This window comes from Sander lucioperca, chromosome 8, assembly GCF_008315115.2.
Source record: "Sander lucioperca isolate FBNREF2018 chromosome 8, SLUC_FBN_1.2, whole genome shotgun sequence".
NCBI classification, from domain to species: domain Eukaryota; kingdom Metazoa; phylum Chordata; class Actinopteri; order Perciformes; family Percidae; genus Sander; species Sander lucioperca.
Genome location: NC_050180.1, coordinates 24,992,630 through 25,016,050, shown reverse-complemented (window position 1 = coordinate 25,016,050; position 23,421 = coordinate 24,992,630). Strand labels below are relative to the sequence as shown.

At 39.1% G+C, this 23,421-nt stretch overlaps 1 protein-coding gene and 1 long non-coding RNA gene across 4 annotated transcripts in view; both read right to left on the bottom strand.

Moving 5' to 3' along the window:
• Positions 1–7,559, bottom strand: part of LOC116050203 (receptor tyrosine-protein kinase erbB-4-like) — a 406,202-nt gene extending 398,643 nt beyond the window's left edge. For both annotated transcript variants that reach the window (XM_031300194.2, XM_031300196.2), the window contains exon 1: positions 6,972–7,559. In XM_031300194.2, the coding sequence (XP_031156054.1) occupies positions 6,972–7,050 (79 nt within the window). In that variant the 5' untranslated portion in view covers positions 7,051–7,559. The remainder of the gene's footprint in view (positions 1–6,971) is intronic.
• A 4,604-nt stretch (positions 7,560–12,163) lies between these two features.
• Positions 12,164–16,254, bottom strand: LOC118495632. 2 transcript variants are annotated; one of them, XR_004898118.1, is made up of 3 exons: positions 16,036–16,254; positions 14,380–14,547; positions 12,164–12,700 (listed from the first exon to the last, which is right to left on the bottom strand). It is a non-coding gene; the product is annotated as an uncharacterized LOC118495632 (long non-coding RNA). The 2 variants fall into 2 exon arrangements; XR_004898117.1 differs by lacking the exon at positions 12,164–12,700 and adding an exon at positions 15,010–15,102 and having other exon boundaries at positions 12,837–14,547.
• Positions 16,255–23,421: the final 7,167 nt, after the last annotated feature.

Below are 23,421 nucleotides of genomic sequence, written 5' to 3'. Positions count from 1 at the left end.
ATTACATTGTGGGTTCTAGAGATGAAAAAATGGCAACTCTTGCTACAATTGCACTGACTTTAAAAAAAAAGTTTGATTTGTTTGAACTTATTAAACAATTACTTTGAACCTGTACCCCACATGACACACCCCAAGCCTGTTTCTTATTTATTCAGGCACACAAATCACCAAATCAAGATTTTGCGTGAAGCGTGTGTTCCGCCGGCCATATCCGATATCATTCAAAAGCCTGTCTGTAATTACATTGTAAATGCAGATTAGCTATGAATATTTTATAAGGGGATTACTAAAAGAGGAAAGAGACAGAGAGGGAGAGAGTCGAGAGAAACCAGCCCTTTAAACGCACACCCACGTGCAGAACTGCATGAAAAGCTTGTTTGAAGGTGGAGCTAGTCTTTCATGCCCAAGTTGTCAGCCTATTATCATCCTTTCAGATGTTCACCACCATTATTAACTTTGAGCGGGAATAGAAAAACTACACAAAAAAGTGAGAATAAAACACATCACTCCAATATGTCAGGCTGTCGCTTCAGAGCGAGCGAAAAAACATGGCAGAGCAACTCTTATCATTGAACTCTCATTCTGAAACGTGGCGGTAATGAGTGTGTCTTAACAAAGATTAGCCATAATTTCCATTGTCATTTTAATGCTCCCACATTATGTGGAGGCTTACAAAGCCACAGATGAAGGCAGAGGGTGGGTGGAGGAAGAGGAACAAGCAGACTGGAGCAGAGAGAGAGAGAAAGAGAGAGAGAGAGTCTCTGGAGCTCAGTTAGTCTGTCAGTCACCCTCTATCCCTCCAACCATGCAGCCCTAGAAACAAACACTGACAGACACAGTAGACACACACATCAACACACATGCAGTATGTGCGCGTGTTTCCCAGACCCTTTGTCACCACATTTTTAACCCTCAAGATGTGGTTGTCAAAGAGGTCGGTGCGTGACAGCCTTCTGCAGCCCTCCAGGAGGATGCGGAGGATAGACGGGCTCATTGTGAGAAGAGGAGCAGCAACAACAAAAGGGATCAAAAGTCTCACAAACTGACAGACATACATGATGCGTTCAGACTCCCGACATCTACATTGTCTAGTGAACACAGGAGTGAGGGCTTTCAAGGGCCTGGATATCACACATTTGCCTAATGCTTCAGAGTGATGGCCCAGGGTAAATGTAGTATGAGTATTTGTGTAAGTGTGTGGGAGTCTCTCAAAGACTCCTATTATATTGTGCAAATTTCACATAAAATCTTAGTTTCTCTCAGTTTAGAATATCAAATGATGCAAAAATTGTTTGTTTGACATCTTGCAAAAAAAAAAAAAAATGCTCATATTGTCAGTGTTTAATGTAACTGTATAATACTGTAACATCATGTTTAGCTAAGCTTTGTTTCCATTTCTTTGGGAGTAAAGTAGGTGGAACTGAGATTAAGATTTTGGTCAATGTTTCACTTGCTTGCTGGCTGAGTAAACAGAGCCTGCTATTTTTTTTTACCATTTCCATAAATAACAGACTTTCCCTTTGGTGCAAATAACTTATTTACCCCAAGAGCAGACTTGAACCTTGCAGCAACGGTGATACAGAGAGAATAAGTCTAAGCAGGGATTTTTGACTGACAGTTGTCTGCACTGTGCATGACACCGCATCATTTAGCATCTTTTCTTGGTCTGTTGTTTGTGTCGATCCCATTTCAACACACTCAAAAAGTCTTAATGGTAGCAGAAGCCCTGAGAAATTGCATTGTTTTTCTTGCTGCAAGCACCTCTTGGTGGCCCTAAACGCACATTTGCCAAACCTAATTAAAACGCAGCGGATTGATTTCCCCGCTACTGAAACTTAAGTCCCCAATCTGTCTAAACTCGCCGTGGTACTCTATACAGTCAAAGATATCAAGCAGGACCTCGCTTGTGTTTGTGTATATGAGTTTTTATTGCACTACCTTGTTAATGAAGGACTTTTGTTGCTGTGTTGCACAGAGGCTATCAGTATTATTATATGTGTGTCTCTCACTTGTTCCCTTCCCTTTCATTCTCTCGCACACAATTTCAAAGCTCGCTCAATTTACAGAAATCAAATACAGAAACCATAAAAAGCAGAGAAACCGGGGGAGTGAAAAACATTATAAAGCATTCCGTTTTTCAACTAAACCTGTCAAATCTAACGTAATCTAATTGCTTGTAAACCATGCCTCAAACATAGAATCTGCATTTTGAATACACACGTGATAAACAACTGGCAAAACCAAGCATGTACACACATGTGCGATGCTCCAATCCAATTATGACATCCTTCACAAAAAGGACATTTATTAGCTGAGCCAACAGTGATGCATGGCAAAACACATGCACATGCATGGTGCATTTATAACTGCAGGTGATAAATGAGGGTCCAGTGCTGGTAAAGGTCACACAGGATATGATCCAATCATTTCTGCTGGCTGCAGACAGTCTGACTGGTTATAAGCCCATCAACAAGTCAGAACTGGAAAACAATGTCTGCAGTTGTGTCTTCAGAAAGAAAGAATAATAATACAATTCCCTCCATCATCCTAAACAAACTAATCTGTGGTAAACTAACACGGTTTATAAGAATATGATCCAAATAAAAGACATAAGTCCCTGTGGTGGTAATTAAAGAATATTAGAGAAATATCACAGCAGATTTAAAAAAAAACAAAACAAAAAAAAAACACCATTACAGACAATAATGTCATAGACTCACTATTGAGTAGGCCACTGCACACAACACTTTCAGTCCCTGTTGGAATATTAGAAGGATTTTTCATTAGGGATTCTTGGGCTGCATTGTGGGTGCTACACATGTATTATTGATGCCAGCGGTTCAAAAGCAGTTTGTTTGTTGAGAAATGGAGAGATTTATAGGAAACTTAATGGTTTCCACTCCTCTCACAATGAAACTACTGTCTAGATTACACAAACAGAAGGTTTTTTACTCGTTATCTGGCTGCAGGGTGAAATGCCCAGGAGAGGGAAACACAATAAAAATGGTTAGAATTTCTTTTTTGCAGCAAATGTCTTTTGGCTATTTTTTCTTTTCTTTTGGCTGTCAGTAACACATGGCAAGGTATGGACAATAGGACATTGAATGGACAGATCAACAAAAACTCACAAGAAAGCTGGAAACAATAATGTGATCATCTGCATCTAAAAACACATCCTGACTACCTGTGAAAACAAGACGGTTCATAGTAGTTAAACAGATTTTTGTTCATATAGTAGATCAATGGCCTTAAGTTCCTCCTCATCTCTCTCAGAGACAGAGGAGATGAAAGCACAGAGGTTCACGTTCCTTTTTCCAACAAATGGAAGTGGATCACCACCTAATCAAAGACTGCCATTCTTCTAATAGAAAGCCTGGTGGCGGTGGAGGGTCAAAGCTCCTTTATCAGGCGACAGCAGGCAAAGATATGACTGTAAGAGGGCTTTTGTGACCAAGCGGAGCCATGTGGGCCACTAAATGTGACACCATTTCTTCTCTATACATAAAGAATGATGTACAGGTCTGCAGCATGGTGAGAGTGCAAAAACACAAGAAATAGAAAAGGAAATCCTCACGTCCTTTTTCGAGAGGAGTCTCTCTCTGTGCCACACTCGACCCCTCGAACATTTTGATATACTCACATATCAGCCACACAATGGAACTGCACTTTTAGTCCAGTAAATAGTGGGTGCCACTATAAAAATCAAGGAGGCAGTAGTCCCAATTAGGTTTTTAGAAGGCCTTTTGCGGAGAATCCTTAACAATCAAACTGCTGCTGAGAGTTGTAAAACAGGGTAATTTAAGGATGTAGTTTATCTACATGGTAATTGAAAACCCACTCCACACATATACACACACAGTTGCATTCGGAACAGATGACTTGCTTGCACTCCTGCTCATAAAAAACATGAATATTCATCAACACAAATAGAGTTTTGGAATGTGGCCATGTGTTTCAGAATCGGCATTCAGTATGCATTCCCCACCTCTGTCCTCCTGGTCCTCCAGCTCCAGTGTATAGCTGCAGTCAAATGAAGAGCAGGGCACAGCGCAGGGACCCTGTCACAAACTGGCATCTTACAGACATGTGTGCTGCTGTCATGTGAAAACCTATTTACTCCAGTTTAGGTGGTTTTGTGTTCGATTTAAGGATTACATGGTACTCTGACGTGGGTTGGCAAAGACAAAAATTCGTGATGGTCTAGAAAAGGCTCTGATTTTCGTAGTTGCTGAAAAGGTGCCATTTTGGAGATAAGAGATTTTAAACAAACAGGAATGGAGCATGACGTTCTGTAATGTCTCCTTTAGGGAGATTTAAGCAAGTATCAAAGAACCTCATGAGAAAGCTCTGGTGCAAGTGCAATCTTTAGCATGCTTCATACAAAAGCGATTCCAACACACGCAGACAACTCGTTCGCGCGCGCAGGTGCACACGCGTACACACACGCACTAGCGCACACACATTTCATCACTTTGCCCTTCTCTGCCTTTCCTCTCACAGACAGAATTTAATCCGCGTGTACACCGATTTTGTATAATCCGCTCTTCCTACATTTGTCTCGGACTCTATTTTGTGTTCCTCTAACTTCCATTATACATTTTACAAGATTTTGGAGCTCCACCAGGGGATGGGATCAGCCAGACTGTGTGAAAGGCAACAGCCACTACATGTTATCTTCATTGTGGATTCTCCCGTTTCCGAGAAAAAACATTGCATATTGACACACAGGTTGTCTTAAACGGAATGGGAGTTACATTTTTATTTTTGTTCTGAAAGAAAACAAATCGGTTTTACATCGTTCCATATTATACACCTTGTTCGATACGCACTGTAAAACATTCTTTACAGTAAGATAAGTTAGTGACACTTTCTCAAATAGGCTATGTGAAAAATTACAGTAATATGTTTTCTGAACCGACCAAAATTACCGACAAATCCAAAACCACCATTTCCTCTGCACAAAGTGGAGTCACCTCGAGACAGGGATCAACGTTTCTCCAACGTTCCTTTAAGTGAAACAAACAATACATTCTGTTTTTTGGAACAATATGATTCAGGAATAAATAATCTGACCATGTTTTCATCATTGTAACACGTGGCAATGTTCTGTGCGTAAAATGACAAGAGCACTCGCATCCCTCTCTGCGCTCTCTCTCTCTCTCTAAACCGCATCCAACCTTTTAATTAAATCACTCATTTTTTCCCTTTAAGGCTCTACTGGACCCGGATCTTATGGCACAGTGGTGGGCCTGCGTTAAGCTCTGCGCTTTCACTGGTTATAAAATTAAATTTGCAGGCCTACATTGTAAAAAAAACCGTCTCATTCAGAGTTTTTTCTTCTTCATTTATACAAGCTGTGCTAATAGGACTGACATTGTTGGAAAACAGTTTCACTTATTGTAAGATGTTTAAACAACAAGACAATTCGCAATGGGATAGAACGTTCCACTCATAAAAATAAAAGAGACAAAAAAACAAAAAGAAAAAAATGATGTGACACAAAATAGTTATAAGTAGAATTATCTCAATCCAATTTGCAGACTGGCTTAAGTGGCTCAACACTTCAACAATAACATCCAACGATTTTAAAGCTTTTAAGACTCTTTTTTTTTTTAAAGATATTCCACTATGAATGGATACGATTTTCATTCACGTGTATCCGTTATATACGGTTTAATCAAATTCTCCAGTCATCAGTCACAACAAACAGCCACTCCACATAGGTGGTCAAAATAGTTACACACACACACACACACACACACACACACGGTAAAGACCATCACTAAAAGAGCAGAGAAATGAAATAGATAAAGGATGCGAACGTGTGTGAATTATGGATAGCTCTTACTCTGGTCCAGTCTCATTTCAATTTTGTTTGAAGGTGACTACGCAATGATGAGGAGGATGGTGGTGGCTTCTATCTATCTATCTATCTATCTATCTATCTATCTATCTATCTATCAAACACACACACACACACACACACACACACACACACACACACACACACACACACACACTCGCCTGTGCGTAAAGAGCGCCACTGCGCTGTACAAACGGTACTGCCACACTGTGAAACTCCTATGCGCTACAACGCTGATTGTCAAACTGTATGTGGTCCACAGGATCCCTGAGGGGACTCACTATAAAATGAGAAATAATGTAATTTCACGGTAATCCGCTTTGCTTTATCCTGATTACAGAATGCATATGGATGAATGTTCACCACTGTTATCACCCTTTGCACAGGTGAGAGTTACACAGATCGTAACTTAAAGTAGTTGATCAAATGCCTTTGGAATGGCAACGCTTGTATAATTTCAATAAAAATAAAAACATGATGCCGGGGTTACAGCTACCTACTATCGTTGTTATTTAGGGATAAACCAGTCGGAAGAGGAAGAAAGAACAGAGACAATAAGGAACTTTTGAAACAGTCGTAAAGTCTAGCCACAGGAAGGAAGACAAGAGCACAGTAGCCTGTTGTAAAGCGAGGCTGTCACTCCTCTGTGTTTGTTCACACTGTGTCTAAAGGACACGTGCGATGGACAATAAATGCTCTCCTTTCCCTCTAAATTCAACAGTGCCGCTCTGTGCACGAAGAAGACAGAGCAAGTCACTGGTATGGATTCATTAATCTTATCGCAAAAGATATGTCCTGCTACAACCTGCCATCTGCTCAAACCAGCACCTGTGTTTCAGCATCACAGTGCTCTGTGCGTCAGCCCCTTTTCAGGTGAATAATAAGGATGTCGTTTCTTCAACATTAAGATGCTGAATGATAGTGAAAATGACAGCAGGAGGTGCGGATGTTTTTCTGTCAAGCCCAAATACAATTGTTACATGCATGAAAAGAACAACAGTGATGGAAAAGTATGCTCCATGGATAGTTATGCCACTGCGCTCAGTGCGCACCGAGCAGCTCCACAGAAAACTGCGCACCGGGGAGCAAACAGATGGCGTCCACTCACCTGATTGTGAAGAGCTCGACCCGAACAAGAGGCAAGTCAGGAGAAAGCCGAAGCAACACAGGGCAGTCGTTGGTTTCATTGTTGTGCTTGGCAAGTATCTCCTTTAAATTCACATGTCCAGCAGCGTATCCTTCCTTGAAACAGCCAGAAAGGATGAATCGTTTGCGTTTGAAGCCTCTTCAGCCTGTGAGTTTGGGGACTTTGGTCGCTTTTGACTAAGTTTACAGTTTGTCCGAGAGTGTTCCGCCTCGCCTCTCTGTGCCTGCAGGCCTAATTAGTGACTGAGGTGAAAGCAGAAACAGTCGAATGTTTGTTACCAACCCGCGCACTGTAAAGCTTGTCTAAACAGTACAAAGCAGTACTCATGCCATTTCTCCCCGACTTGGATACAGTATGCAGCTGTAGACTCGTATTCTTCAGACACACCTCCGAGTCCCTGAACTCCTCCTACTGATTCTGTGATTGGCACATGTGCACGACAATCACCCTAAACCCCACCACCCACAATTCCATACGCGCTGCCATTGGTTGAGACAAGATGCCAAAACTCCATGAATTAGTGCGTCGGCTCCGTTGCACCTGTCACACGGAGCACAGCAGAGATGAATGCTGCCTGCGAGGAGGATTTATAGGTGTAATGGGTGAAATAGAGCTGAATATCACTTGTAGGTAGCTTTCCCATGCGCTTTTGAAGATTTGATCCAGATTTGATAAAGTCTCATATTGGAGGTTTTGTGAATTTAATACGTCACTGCACTGAACTTTCAGAACTGTACTTTGAGTTTAGTGAGAATGATGGCCAGTTCTACAATATATTCCATTATATTAATATCACATTTATAGTGAATTAATCATTAATCGGTTTGCTGTTAATCCTGTGACTCTAAATGTTTATTCCTCCTATCTAAAGTTGCTTCATTTTATAAATCAACATGATCAGGCAATAACGAGAGAGATTTCGACAGACTTTTTTTTCATTGTTCATCTAAAGCAAAGCTTTCCATTTTTCCTTAGTTATCAGAGTACATTAGTGTTGAAGGCAATATCTCTCCATACCCAGGGTAATCATTTCCCCAAGGGGTGGCTCAGTGTAAATGACACAAATCAATGTCAAATAGAACGTTTAGATAGTGATATTATTGTGCTCACTGAGCTATTTGTAATAGTTTGAAAGCAGTGACTTTGCGATGACAGAAAAATAACTAAGATAATGGGAGCATAGGAAACAATGTAATAAAAGGTCATAACTTTCTGATCCAGCTGCTGCCTACTTTCACACTTTTGATAAAAGGTGAATGCCTCCTGGAGTTAACAATATGTCCAAACATCTGGAACGGAAATCACGCACTCTTACTGTCCCCCACCTACACCCACACCCACACCCACATACACACACACACACACACACACACACAAAGAGTGCACTATTCTTGTTTCTTCATCAGATTCATATTCATAATTAGAGTTCAACTCTATTTAGCCTACTTGGGTAAAAGTGTAAAATAAGTTAAATTTATCTTTATATTTGCATAATTAAGCCACCTATTTAAGCTAAAACACAGTATAGTCTTATATTAGATTTGATATGTAAGCACCATAACAGGTACAATCAACTACAAGCAAGTATAATAATGGGGTATTTTACGGGACAAAAGTATGATATTTTTGCTCTTCTGAAAGTGGTTGTTATGACTGGAGGAGGCAGTTAACCTTCCTTTTGATTTTCCATTACATCAAAGTATATTCCTGAGCAATAATCTACTCAAGTCCATAAACACCCTTCTTTTAGCTATAGGCAGGTCACTTCTCCCCAGAAATCATTCAAAGCTTGTGTTTGCTTCTAATAGGGAGGCATACCACTCGCTCACCCCTCACACACACCCACTGCCTGGCCTGGTGCTTTTTCTGATCCTGGAACAGTGAGCTGAACTTCCCTGAGTCAAGTGTACCCAACACTTTAAGAAAATGGGATGCAGACAGTTTTCACTTTGAAGAAAGTCAAAAGGCTGTGTTGTTTTCAGCTTGGTTGCAGAATGAATAGTGCACTGAACTGTGAGGGGCACTTCTTGAACCTCCGCTGCAGTATTGACCCTTCACCAGTGGGGGGCAGTCCATTTCTCACCTTATAGGTCATAAAACCAGCGGAGTGACACAGTGGGGGGTGGGCGATCCAAGCTGCCACCAACTAGTTTCCTGACTCTCTGTGTGACATTGGCTTCCTATCACACAGAAGCTTTATTAAATATTCCTCAGCAGAAATGGGCTTTTAATATCACTGACACCACAAATTTATTAAGAAATATGGAAAAATGAGATCTGGCAGCATGCTACGAGGGGAGGCTCACTCTAAATATGCCCCAAATGGCTACCGTTTATCATTTTTAATACCAAAAATGCAATTTAGCAACGTTGTGTATTTTCATTATACATTACGCTTTAAGAGGCACCTTCTGACAGTATCACCCTAATGCTGTCAATTAGGTAATTTATTCAAGGGATTATGAGAGGGAATGAGACGAGGTTTCATGTGTTCTTCTCGGCGTTCCCCGGTGCCTGCTGTACAGCTAATCTAATACATAACCACCTGATTTGTTTAATGGATGAGACTTTGCTGCTGCAAGAGGCACGCCAATAAAAGCCCGGGCCCTCCAGAGGCTATTGTGCCTCATAATGATGCCAGACACACATTGCGAGAGTTATGAAGCAATTTTTTATCATGCGGCACATTGTTTTGCTCTGTTGGTGCCGAGCAAGTAAAGGCAATCTCTCCCTGCAGCACAGCACTTCTCCCCCACACTTAGATAAACCTTCAGTATGATAAACTGTCCCAGCCACATGTTGCAGAGATGAAGGAAGTTTAGGATTGAAATGCATGTCCTGTGCTGATGATTTGCTAGTTAGTTTTTAGACTTTTTGTTCAAGGTTTCTTCATTTTTCAGAGATTTTAGTCGACTGTTATGTTAAATGAGACTCAAACACAAGAAGACATTTCATACAGTCGCAGTAAAGGAAAACATTGTGTTTCATGGCTCTGGTGAAAATGAAAAGCATGTACTCATTTGTGGTTAAATGCCACCATTGCACTGACCTCTGTCTGCTTCTGCACATGGTACAATGTTCTTCAAATAGGAGGTTAGGAGTGGGATTTTAGATCAAATTAAGTCTCAACAGCAAACACATAAAAGCCAGCACTAAACTGCCTCTTTTTGAGCAAATCAACACTTCAGTCAAATGCATCTATACAAAAGACTGTCTGATTGCAGATAGCACCACAGGTCTTCTTTCATGGCTCAGAGTGCTCCTATCTTTCCAAAACAATAAGGGAGAAAGAAGATTAATACTTCTTTCATATATACTTCCATTTCTTCGATGCCAGGGCTGCAAAAACTTTGAGACATTTGTTATTGTCAAAACAAAACTGTTTATTGAATAGATAATGCTGAAGTAGTCTTAGGAAGGTAACTAAAGAGCTAAAAGACTAAAAGCTGAAAACACTTCATAGTATATCAGCCTTTTTACACAGCGAGGGAATACTAAATCAATATCAAAATGCCTGCAGCATGCACTAAATATAAATATATTTGAGAATTAAATTTATTTCATGAATATATATATATATATTCTACTGGGGGGGGGGGGGGTTATAAGGAAGCTGGAAGCTTTATGATTCACAGAAGATTAGTTCACCATAGACAAATTCAAAATGCAGATCAGTGGATATGGTGGCATGAAGATGGAAAGTGTTTTTACACGCAGTAAATTTAATTATCTAAAATTGTTGCTGCTAATGATAGATAACTTTGTTATCAGCAGCCACAATGACATGATTAATTGCCCTCAGGATTACATGGCATTAGACTTGTTGCGTAGGTTCAGACATTAAATCCTCATGCAGTGAAATACATGTCAATATCAGTTTCGGGTGACTTTTGAGATAACCATTGACAGGCATTTTGCTTGGCTTATCACTCCACTGTCACTATAATCTTATGCACAATTTCTCTATAGGGAGTTTTTTTTTTTTTAATAAAAAAATAATGCTTTTTGCAGCTTATTTTAAAAAAATCTATTAAGTATCCTGTAGATTTATATGCGGAAAAAAAAATTCTAAATTGTAAGATTAGACTTTTCCCTGACAGAAATGATATACTACTAAAATACAAACACCCAAACAACCACTCAAAATCTTCATTCATTCAAACTACTAAAGACTACTGAAGTAATGACTCAAACTTAAGAGGAATAGCTTCTATTAGTGTAAGTTCTAGTTTTGAGATGGCTGAAGCAGTCATTTTGTGACAGAATCTATCACCAAAGCTAAAAACAATAACCCGAAAACCTACTTGAAAGAGTAATTTCGGTGCTTGAGAGTTTACATCAGTGCAGTAGTCCCGTTGGGTATAAATCACTAAAAGTAGCTTTTTCCCAGTGTAATCTATTCACAAAGTCACTCTCCTGAGAAAGAGGAAGAAACAGGAATGATTTGGCTTTGTGGGAGACTTGTTTGTGTGGACACATTTAAAGTGACTGCAATAGAGGGATTTCTCTGGCTGTGCGTGTTGTACACCTACTGCTATTTCTCTTCACATTTGTCCTCTCATCAAACTCATATGGTGGCTAAAGAGTCAACTGAAACTCTGACTGGCTCTGCACGAGCCTGACTCAGTGAGCAATAAGCAGCGTTAGTGCATTACACACACATGATTACATGGCCATTTCCTCAGTGAATGAGTCTCATCAGAAGTCACTGAAGAAGCCACTGAGTGTGTAATTGTTTCCCATTAGGGGAAACGTTGACTGCCATCGAGTTGCATCTCACTGCAGAGTCTGCTGACGAATGCTCGCTGTCCACTGAGTGGAGCGGGCTAATTTTGCTGTGGGTTGTGATGGAATTGCTCAAAATCCCAAAACCACCAGATCAGTTTCAGAGTGAGGGTGATGCATCATGTGTCTTTTTTCTGTGAAAGAAACTGCAGGGCAAGAGTTCATATGTTTGTTGATTCACTGAAGTGACACCAGGCATTAAACATTATTATCAGTCATACCAATGCCTGCAGCACTAATGTCTCTGTAGCTCAGATGCAGTCAGTGCTCTTTACGCAGCGGTGTGACTGTATGGACCATGTTTTTTGTTTTTTTTGCGCTGCTTTTGCGCTGCTTTTGCGCTGCTTTTGCGCTGCTTTTGCGCTGCTTTTGCTTTTAGAAGGTTTCAAGTTGGATTATCGCAAGAATACAAGTTTAGTGTGCTTCTGTGCAACGGTTATGTGGACATATGTATTCTTGTTTTGCCAATTATGTTCCTTTATAAACTAGTAGCTTTTCTACAGTGTTAACATATCTTCAGCATCATGCCTACACTCTACACACTCACTCACACACACACACTCTCTCTTTTTGAAGCCTGCACTGCAGTGATGAATAATCGTTAGCATGCGCTGTTGTGAAGGTGTTGTAAATTGGATAGCTTACATTGCAAATTACTGGCCGGTCAGAAGTTCAAATGAGGCCGACCGTGTCAAGTGAGACATGAGGATGAGGCAGAGAGAGGACTTTTCTCAAGTTATTAATGGCTGCCTGGAATGGGCTTTACTACTGCACCATTAAGTTAATGGGGATGGGAGGTGATCAGCGGAGAGAGGTGGGGGTTTTCTGTACACTGCTGCCATCTACAGGATTGAGAGGGAAGTGTCATCATCACTGCTGGGGAGGTAGAAGGGGTGTCTCTATAGCTGTTGTGGAAGACAGACAGACAGACAGACAGACAGACAGACAGACAGACAGACAGACAGACAATATATAATAGAAAAGAATGGAATAGTATTGACTCAGAAAAGTTAGTGGGGACAAAGAATATTTACAAAAGATTCCCAATTATAAGAACTAAAACAAAGACTGGTAAACATAATATATCACAAACAACCATGCTAAATATGGATAGATCATGTTTATATCCAAGAACCAGAGCGATGGCATGCTGCTCCTCATGTTTGATTGCAACAAGTCACCACTGGATGGCAGTAGGAGAAAGGGCCTGAAGTGGAATACAAAAAGGACCTCCAATAGCACAGCTAGTGCAAAAAGGGGGGAAAACAAAGAAGAAGAAAAAATTGCTATAACGTTTTGAATGTGTTTGTGCGTGTCTCTTAAAGTGTGTTTCTTGTATCAGTGGGTGTATTAAAGGAGAACAAGATACAAATATAGTTGTAATTGAGACACAGCCAGATAAGAAATCCTGAAAGATCTGGAAAAAAAATCATTCATAAAGACAATATATGTAAGGTCAAAGTTTTCTTTCTCACTTTAGTAACACAAATCTTAAAAGTGAGATTTAGTTTTTGCAAAAAAGACAAATGCAAGGGTAATTTACATTACAAATATACAGCAGCCTTAATAAAAACTCACGGCTTGAACTAATAGGGCTTCCTTTTCCTGTTTCTACAGAAACCAAAGCTTTTAGGAGGAGCTTAAACTCACTGTACAGTGGATGGATACATGGCTGCTCAAGTGCAATAGTTCCATAAATAAACAGGCCTTGCAGTATCTTATGTTCTTGTAAAATCACTCAGCATGAAATGTAACAGTCCAAGCTCTCCTTTCAAATAACCAAACAGCAGAAAAGATTGATCAAAGTGCCTGGATGTGAACTCCATTCACATTTAGGCTATTTTGTCTTGTTTTGGATTGTGACTTTTCCAATGGAACCTATTTCAAAGTCCCAACATAACTTGAACTTGAACAACTCAGCGCTTCATGCAAGTCACAATTTTGTGCTGAGTTTAAATTTACATAAACAGGAACACAACATTCTGTAATAAAAACAAATGAGAAATAAGCATTGGCCTGGTTTTTAAACCAGTTTGCCCAGCAAGATAGCAATATATGACAATCATAAATTGGTTTTAGGTGGATTTTCCAGCATATTTTCATAGTCACACTGGGGAAATACTACACATGAATCTCATGAAGCCGGTGTAGTGCTAAAACATAGTTCATGTTGGTGACTTGACATAATGCCTGTTAAATGTTCTGTCACAATGATTACCATAATTAAAGATAAATTCTAACTTGAGACTAGAGATCTACATATACATATAATATAAATTGCTGTTCCTTTTGTTCTGATACGGTTCAGTTTCTCTCAGCCCTTGCACTGTCGTCGTGTCACCTGCGAGAGAATGTTTATTCCGGTCTCAGAAAATGGGTGATAATGACAGCAATGCATGCATTGAAGGTGCACTGACTTTGGTTCACCTCACTGAAGGATAACAGTTGATACATTGATTAATACAATAAAAAGGAATGAAAGGAATGTAGAAGGTACATTTATTTGTATAAAGAATGAAGAATATTACAGTTAATAATGCTACAGAGACATTACAGAGTTTTGGTAAGCAGGAAGATACAGTACCTCTGCACAGTTACCTTTTATAGTGGGTCCTCTGGTGGTTTTCTAATCACTCAGACATCATGGACAATGTTTGTTAAAGAGGCCGAGCCAGGTAAGGCCTCAGCACTGGTTAGAAGTATGTCAGTCTTTCCATCTAAGTCTTCTCCACTGCTCTCTTGACCTAAGCGCCTGCAACCACAAGAAACGTGCTGACATTTGAAAAAAAAAGGTGAGATGTGTGCCAAAAGTACTTGCACCAACTGCTATATTCTTGACTTTCTTTCTCTGTTTTCCCTGAGTTGCAAACTGAATAAGCTGAATGTGTGAATAACAGATTGGCAGAGTCTAGAAAGCAGTTTCTCCACTAAATAAATAACAATTAATCAACAGCAAGAACTTCTTTAATTACTGTTAAGTTATTTGATTACTGTTATTTTGCAAACTACTACAACTATTCTCTAAGTAGCCAGTTTTACCATGACATGGTATTTATATATACTTTTGATAAATTAACAGCTTTACTTTTTTTTGATAGTCCCGCTTTTCATTTGAGAAATCATTTACATCATGATTGCAGGGTTACCAGCAGTGACAACACTTCAGTTTGAGTAACAGTACTGGCCTCTTCTGAGAAGGACAGTAATGCCAAACCTTTCAGACTGACGGACGACAACTTGTCAGTATCATTGTACAGAAACAACTGTGAGTGTGACCCACTGTGTTGATAACGTACAGATGGTAAAACTACAGGAGTGCAAGTAGAACAAAAAAAAAACCATGAATCAAAAATGCATTTCAGTTTGAGTGTTACGGTTCTGTCATCATAAAAGGTAATGTACTATAAAAACAGCTGAAGGTGTTATGGTGGTAGAGTGAATGTAGTTTGATGTGATGTTGACTGATAAAGTGCAGAAAATGACAGGTAGGGCCCAACACGCAGTGTCTCCCCAGCCCACATTCAGCACTGAATGTGATGCAAATGGGATAACATAAAGGGCTGACATTTACTTTTGCACTTTGGTTTACAGTATGTGTGGCTGCCCTTTAAATCACTTGTGATCATTTTAAACATGACTCCTTCAGTCAAACCTTTTTAGGTCCCACCCCCGAAAAACTGATAACATACTCTGCAGATGAATAGCAGCTTTGTCACAGTCACACTGAAAATGATGAAAAAAATATTTACAGTCCAAGCTAATCTATTTTTGGAAATTACACTGATCATACATGCTTCTCAGTCAACCTCTGACACTCAGATTAGGCTTATTGTGCGAAATTTATGAAACTTCCTTCTCTTTATTTGTCTACATGAAAAAAACAAACAGGTTTTGTCTTCACATTTATTTCCTGTTTTCAGTTCAGCACACTGCAGCTGTGTATCCACTTATGTCAAACCACCAGTGCCTGTATCCCCACATCCCACTGTCAGGTTCCTACAATAAGCCTGTGGCTGTTTGCTTCATGACAGCCCTCAAACTGTATCTTGCTTCCCAGTATATTTTCACAGTACAAGCTGATCAGCAGGTGTGCACTGCCCTACAAAACCCCACTTTCTCTCTTTCTGTCACGTTCTCTATCTTCCTGTGTCAGATGCATTCATCCCTCTATCTCTGTCTCTCTCAGTTTCTCAGTTATTGTTGCTCTCTGTCTCTTTCCCACTCTCTCAGCCTGACTTACCATGAAGCATCTGATGTGTGTGCTGATGTCCTTTCTTGGTTACTTTCCCCATTTGCCCTTGCTGCCTTTGCTCTCTCTTTAACTGTTTTGCTCTTCTCCTGACTTCCTTTTTCTAGGGTCAGATGCAGAGGCAAACCATTGTTTTAGTCTTAAATGCCTCTCCCCGCTTTGTCTATCTCTTTGTGTGTGTTGTTCACCCCACAGTTCCTCCCCACTAGACATGGCTGCATAACGCGGGTAAGCAAAGGAAGGAAAGTGGAAGTTCCCCCACAGTCCTACTTCCTCCCCATTGCGACCTCGCTCTTTTAAGCGCCCTGACCGCAAACCAGCCCGACATTACACTTTGGAGGCCTTTGCACAGGGTGTCATAAGCTTGGCCTCAAACATAGCTTGATTTCCAGCTAACCTGCAAACCTGCAAACATAGATGTAATTTGCTTAGCAACTTTGTGGGATATTATCTGTTAATTTGCATGAATTGAAAATATTTTGAGGATATTCCATTGCTAACAATATACCAGCCCTTCCACTGAACATCTTACTGTAAATCATTAAAGTGGGTAGATCGTAGTAAGAAAACCACCCATGCCAGTTTTCAATATTCCCCACAGATTCTCAAGCTCAGTAGCACCACTCTCTCCCCTGTTTCACCTCCAATGTTTCAACCCTGACATTATACCAATCTGTAACGGAATTGCATTAATAATTTCCCAGTTTCTCACATTACATGATCAAACACAAGCAGCGAAACTTAACAAAGCTACAGCATGTGATACCACATTGCTGCGCTGCTTCAACTAGCCACACTAACTTCTAAAATATGGGTGTGTAACAGAAACAAACTGGGTGTGTGTGTCAGTGTGGGTTGTTGCATGTTTGTGTGTGTGTGTGTGTGTGTGTGTGTACATATATGCATGTCTTTGCTGGTGTGTGTGAAGTTTTAAGGGCCAGTCCAAACATCCACCACTACCTGGCAGGAAAAACAGGAATAGGATTTGTCACCATGGCGATTGCACAACCTTGCTGTGGATTCTCACTGGGTTGAAAAAGATCTGGAACTGCTCCCTGCGCTGTAACCTGAAACCCAGAGGACAGGCTGCGCCACTTGTAGCTTAGACAAAAGCCACATGATTCTTACATGCTCAAAAATTACAGTGACAATCCATGGGGTGATTGTTAACTTAACGACCATACACTATTCTCATGTGTTGGTATATTACTAACTATAAGTAAGGAAATGAATGCTTTTCTCGCTAATATAGAAATGACATTGTATATACTTCTATATAGTCATATTTTTCACATTATATTTTCATCGACATGGTGTACTGGCTGAATGCTTGTCAGACTCCAGCGCCTCTATGAGGTGTGTTTTGGTGTTAATCTGAGTGGGTAAAGTGTGTCTGTACATAGGTGTGGATGCAGTAGTTTCCAATGCTTTTGACACCTCCAGACAGCTCACAGGATCTGCAGAAGAAGTGTCACAGGCAGTGGAACCTGACTCGTTACTAGAGCCACAAAGCAGTCTCAGCGATCTGTCTTGAGGAGAATATAACAAGTGAGTTTGTGCTATAACAATTAGTACATCCAACATTCAATAAATCCTACACTGCTGGAATGGAGGAGAATGTCAAGACTTCTTCTAACTACTTACTAATTTAAACCTTTCATGTCATTTGCATCCCGTTATGGCCACTGTTGGTAGGTGGTTCCAGCAGGTTCATGTGCCATTAGTTTCGCTGAGGGGTCAAAACCATGACATTAGGTCAACAGTTCATTTTCCAGATGTCAGACCCCAGACCCAAAGCACACAAGAAATTATTATTGTAGGAAACGATAGATCACCTTTTACTTTGCACTTAACACTTAAACAGTGAATTACTAATAACTTGATTGACAGCCATCTGCTTACTTATTTCAAAGTGCTTTATTATTTCATACAACAATCATTTCTTTAGCACAGACTGTCCTCTGCCATTCTTTAACAGGGTGGGTATTTCATTACAGCACAACACATCCTCACCTGAACCACAAGGTGCAGTTGACATTTGGGAATTTTTAATGAAGTGGTGGTTTGGCCATCAGCAAGAGAAAGAACATGCATTACTCTAATGGTTGACTGTCCCCCAAAGAGCAATGTCTGGCCACCATATGAAGAAAAACATTGATTATTAACAATTTTTCTCCTAACAGAATTCCTTTACATTCTCCCAAGAAACAAACTTTCATTTTCCTTAAAGCGTACCTCTTCCCAAAATGCAACCTAGGGTCTTTTTGTGAATGTACCTGAGTCAAACTTTCGTTTAAAAGCATATTTAGGATGGAAACGCCACTTTTAAGATTGACCATATTCTCGTTTTCGGTCAAATGGCCTTTTGAATGGGAGTGCTAGGGGCACTACTATGATAGCATCAAAATCGCTATTTTTAAAATGTATAAAACTTTTTAGTCTTGAGCTTTAACTCAAGACTAAAAAGTTAGATTAAAGAACATTAATAACGGTTCAAAATGAATGCAGTTTCTTTTTTTTCTTTATTTAGCAAATGATTGTTTTCCTTAATGCGTGCAATGTCTGAGAAAAAGTCTTTCTGTCGGAAGAGAAAGTGAGGGCAGGTGTATCACCCCTGTGTTGAAAGTATGAGTCAAACAGAGATATGATCTAGATGGGAACAAACAATCAACTGACAGGCAGGTAAATAGGAATCTGAAGATGAAAAGATACAGTTTGGGGTCTGTTCAGGCTTTACACTTCTCAGTTTTACTACCGCCTTCAGGCAGCTTTGATTTTGTGTGTGTTTGCTGTTTGAATGTGTGTGTGCAATACACAGATTAAAGAAGTAAGGGGGTGAAGAAGACTGCTCTGACATTTAGAGGCTTCAACAGGCTTTAGCGCCCACCTGCTCATAGACAAAGACTGGAGAGGAACAAACACCACAGTCATTACATTGCAAACTAAAAGGCACTATTGTCTAGAAATTATTCTTTACGTAATGATAGAAGATTTTATGGACAGAACAATGTATTTTGCAATCAGCTTTCTCTGATTTGCTTGTCACTGTACTAGAAATTAAGCTTTTATTTAGGTATTTTCATTTTAAGGCAATGAATGACACAGCATCCAATGCCTTAAATACAATAAAAATAAGCTGGCTCTACCAACTGCTACATTGTCGGTGTAACCCCAATGCTTTACAATCAGGGTTTAATTGTCTCAATCTGATTATCTTTTTTCATGTATCTCTAATTTCATGATTAATGGCCAGGAAATTGGCCTATTAAGGTTTAAATGGAAATTCGCCCTCAAATTTATATACTGTATGTTAGTTTTAGGATATTGTACAAAGCAGTTGGTGATTATGAGTAAGTCTGTCATCAAGCTAAACAGAAGAAAGACTGTGGTGCTGCATGGGCAGTAAATTATCCAAGTTACTGTGACCTGGGTTGGGCTAATGAGGAAACATTTCCTGATAAAAGCCTGTCATATAAATAAAACACAGTGGGACGAAATCTCAAACAAATATTCTGTGAGTCCATAGTTGTTGATCCTTGTCTGTGGACTTTGACTTTACAGCACAAAACCACTGGGATAACATCATTTAAATTCTACTGGTGCTACTTTTCTCCCTGGTGATTATGGTCAAAGTCACAGTTACAACAAGAAGAGTTCAAATCCAAACAGTGGCAGAATAGTTATACCAAACATAAGTGGTCAAATCAGTTCTCCAGACACCTTTTTAGTTTTACAAATTTGCATGTTTTTCACAAGATTCAAGAACTGTATTTTTTAGTCGCTATAAAATCTTTTAATTGCATGAAAGGATGCAGTTTACACGTTTTGAAGAAAACTATATAACAATCTGTCTGACGTCCTGTTTCAAAACACACAAAAGGCAAGGCAGTAAAACCATGTCTTTAATAGAAGGAACCCCATGCCTTACAAATATACATTGTATTCTTCACAGCAGTGTGTCTTCATATTATGTCATTGATGTTGAAAACAGGGCTGATCAATCATCTAACTTCCTTCACCACACTCAGTGTTGGACTGATTTAAGTCATGAGAAATTACCAAACAATTTCAATTACTGTGCATCTTTTTGATAAATAAATCACATATTTTAGGACATAAAAATACACAACCTACGCAAATACCTGAGAGCCCTCACATCAGAAAGTTGTTATCAATATCAGAGATGATCAATCGGCACGTTTCTGGATAATTTCAATATTCAGTGCCAAAATATACACCTTTCATATATTATTTCTTATAAAATACAATTCACCTAAACCATATCTTTTACATCTTTGTAAACATTTTAAAAATTAAAAAACACACAAAAGTTCACAAAACTATTTGCATTAACATTTCAGCAGAAAAATAGACATTTAGCATACGCGTTTTCAAAATTTACAAAAACATCCCCGCAATCGGAAACAATAGCAATGATTTTGATATTCAAGTAAACTCCTCACTCACAAGGAGGGCTGACAGAAGACCTTTCTCTCTGTTGTTTTTGTTCATATGGCTGCTTCATTTAAAGAATGTGTAAGGCTGTCCTTATTACAACATTAAGAAGAAAATGATAATGAAGAAAAAATACTTCTGCGGCCCAAAGTCTTACCAAATATAACCTGGAGGGAATTTACATTTCATTTGAACATCATATATTATGCCCAGTTCAAGTTAATAAAGTTCTGGTCTGTCTATTTGTGTTCCTTCGAAAGAGGATTAAGGAAGAAAAATCAGGATAGCATTAATTTACATTTGATCATAGAGTTCTATAAAGAATATGTTGTTTTAGGAGGACCCCTGTCTTAACAGATAAGGCTTCAGATAACAAATATATACAGGAATGTTATAATAGAGTCAATATCACAGCTGCGAGGTGTAAACAATTCCCAGTGCCAATACTTTCCAGACAGTAGGTTGTTATGCTAGCTGGGCACTAGCTGCGCATAAGAGAAGCAACATGTAAACAGAGAAAAAGCTGCCTTTTGATCACAAGTAGACATTGAACATAGCAGAGTAAATCACTGAGTTTAACCTTAGAGAACAATCAACTGTTTATAATATTGACCAAAACTCAAACTGTAAAACTAGCAATGCCAAACTTCTTGTGAGTGCTGTTACAACAAACATAAAATTGTCCAGCGGACAGCATACAACTTACTTTGCAATGTGCATCTCCAAGATTGTTCTTTCAGAGAAATGACTAACCTGTGTTCTGCCAATGATTGTTTCCCACTCTACCTACACTTCAATGTAAAACAAAACAAAACTACAATGCTGTCTATAGTCAGGGTATGGACATAAAGTGCAGGGCCAATTGTACAAAGCACAGTCTTATCTGTTCAAAGACATTAATGAAAAAGCTGCAGCTAGCTTTACTGATCGAAATCTGTTATCCTTCAACACACTGTAGATGATGGAGAGATTTGGAGGTGGAAAGTGGTTAATCTCTTAGTCGCCATTGACATTTTGCATACATGCGCTAGGAATGAGGAATGCTACAGTTTTGGGTGCCTTGGAAGTGCCTTCTTCAGAGTAAAACTAAGTGGTAACCACACTTACTTTCCTCTTGCTCATGCTAACTTGTTCTTGATGCACTCTGTATAAGCTCATACATGAATGTAGCGACATCATGGCAAGAATTAAACATGACAAATGCCCACCATACACATCGAGAACTCCCTCAATTCCCATTATGCAGTAAAATGTAGATTTTCAGCCGCAAATAAAGCAGTGCTATGCAAAGTCTGCTAAGGACAAAGCAGAGTTTTGTGGTGAGTTTGTGATGTTTCCCTATATTTGTCATGACATATCAAATATAATTAAAAGATGGCATTGAACTAGACATATAAGCATGTATTTATCATACTAGAAAACAGCTCTAATAATGCAGACCCTACCTGACCCCGTACCCAAGCACTGAAAAAAAGCACAACACTTACACTTACATACTATACACAGCCATCCAGCCTAAAACATAAAGTGGGTTAGATCAAAAAGTTGAGCAAAAGCATAAAGTGAGACATCAGAGAAGAGCAACCCATGCGGTACCTTTAGCCTCCTTTATGCCTTTGGTATCCATTGCCATAGTCTGCCAGTTTCAAACAAACCATGATACTAGTTTAGGAATCTAACTGTACGCTCAAACTGCAAGCAACACCTAACCCATGAGTCACCAGGGGATAATCATTTTCTATAGGAGCAACCAGCGAAACAAATAAATGGCTATTTGGTTAAATGGTTATTTGTGTAAAGAATACATTACCTTGGCAGATGAGAAAAACATGGCTATTGAACTTTTCTGGGGCACAAGGCTGACCAATATCATTAGGCTACATGTTGTGCACTTCCTGTACTTGTGTTTTTCTTTCATTGTGGTTTTTCTTCATGATCAATTAATAGTTCTACCTTGTAAGTGCAAACTAAACAGAGGCTGATAACCATAGTGTCAATAGAAGCAACAAATGCAGTTTCATGAGACAGAGATATAAAGATTTACAAATGTAGGCCACATGACACTTTTAAGTGTATAATTCTTTATATTTACTATATAAATAAAGTTGAGTTGAGTATATTTTATCATTTTATTAAATTAATGAACTCCAAATGGTTGGAAATGCTTCTTGTGCAGATGAATGTAAAAATATTTGTGATCCGTTTGTGATAATTGTAAAAGAATATTGGGTGGTGATAGTAAATATAACCTCAGTTAGCTAGCTAGCACCGCTAGTATCGTCTGCTAGCATAGCTGGCCCATTACTCAAGTGTATCAAAGACAATGAAAAAAACAGCCCTTTTATGCAATATGTCAGCCAAAGTGTATTAATTAACGCTATCACATCAGCTGAATTTTACAAAGTGATTGTTAAGAGGTAGTTTTCTGCTACCAGCTAGATAAGTAGCCTTTTGAGAATGAATGTTAGCATTAGTTTTACGGCATAACTTTGGCTTAAATTTAGGCTTTAACTTCACAAACTTCGGTATTAATATGTACATGAATAATTTAAAATGCATTGTATGTATGTTACATGTATTTACATTTGTGCATTTATGATTACCACAATTTATGTACAAATTGTGACATACATTTGCAAGTCTAGTTTATTTGTGTTTATTGACACATTGATTTTTTTTATTAACACTTCTCTTCACAGACTGCATTTAAAGCCTCCTAGTTATCTTAACTTATATTTACAGGACTACAAGAATAAAAAGTCTCAAAAATGGTAGGCTATTTATTGTTTTATCTATTATAAGGGGTAGAGTCTGAAGTAATGTCTAATTGTTTGTTTTTAATTACTACAATCTTGCAGCAGGTAATTTAAAAAGAAATCCGGCTCCTCTGGCACCGCCTGTAGTGCGATTTGCAAAAATCCA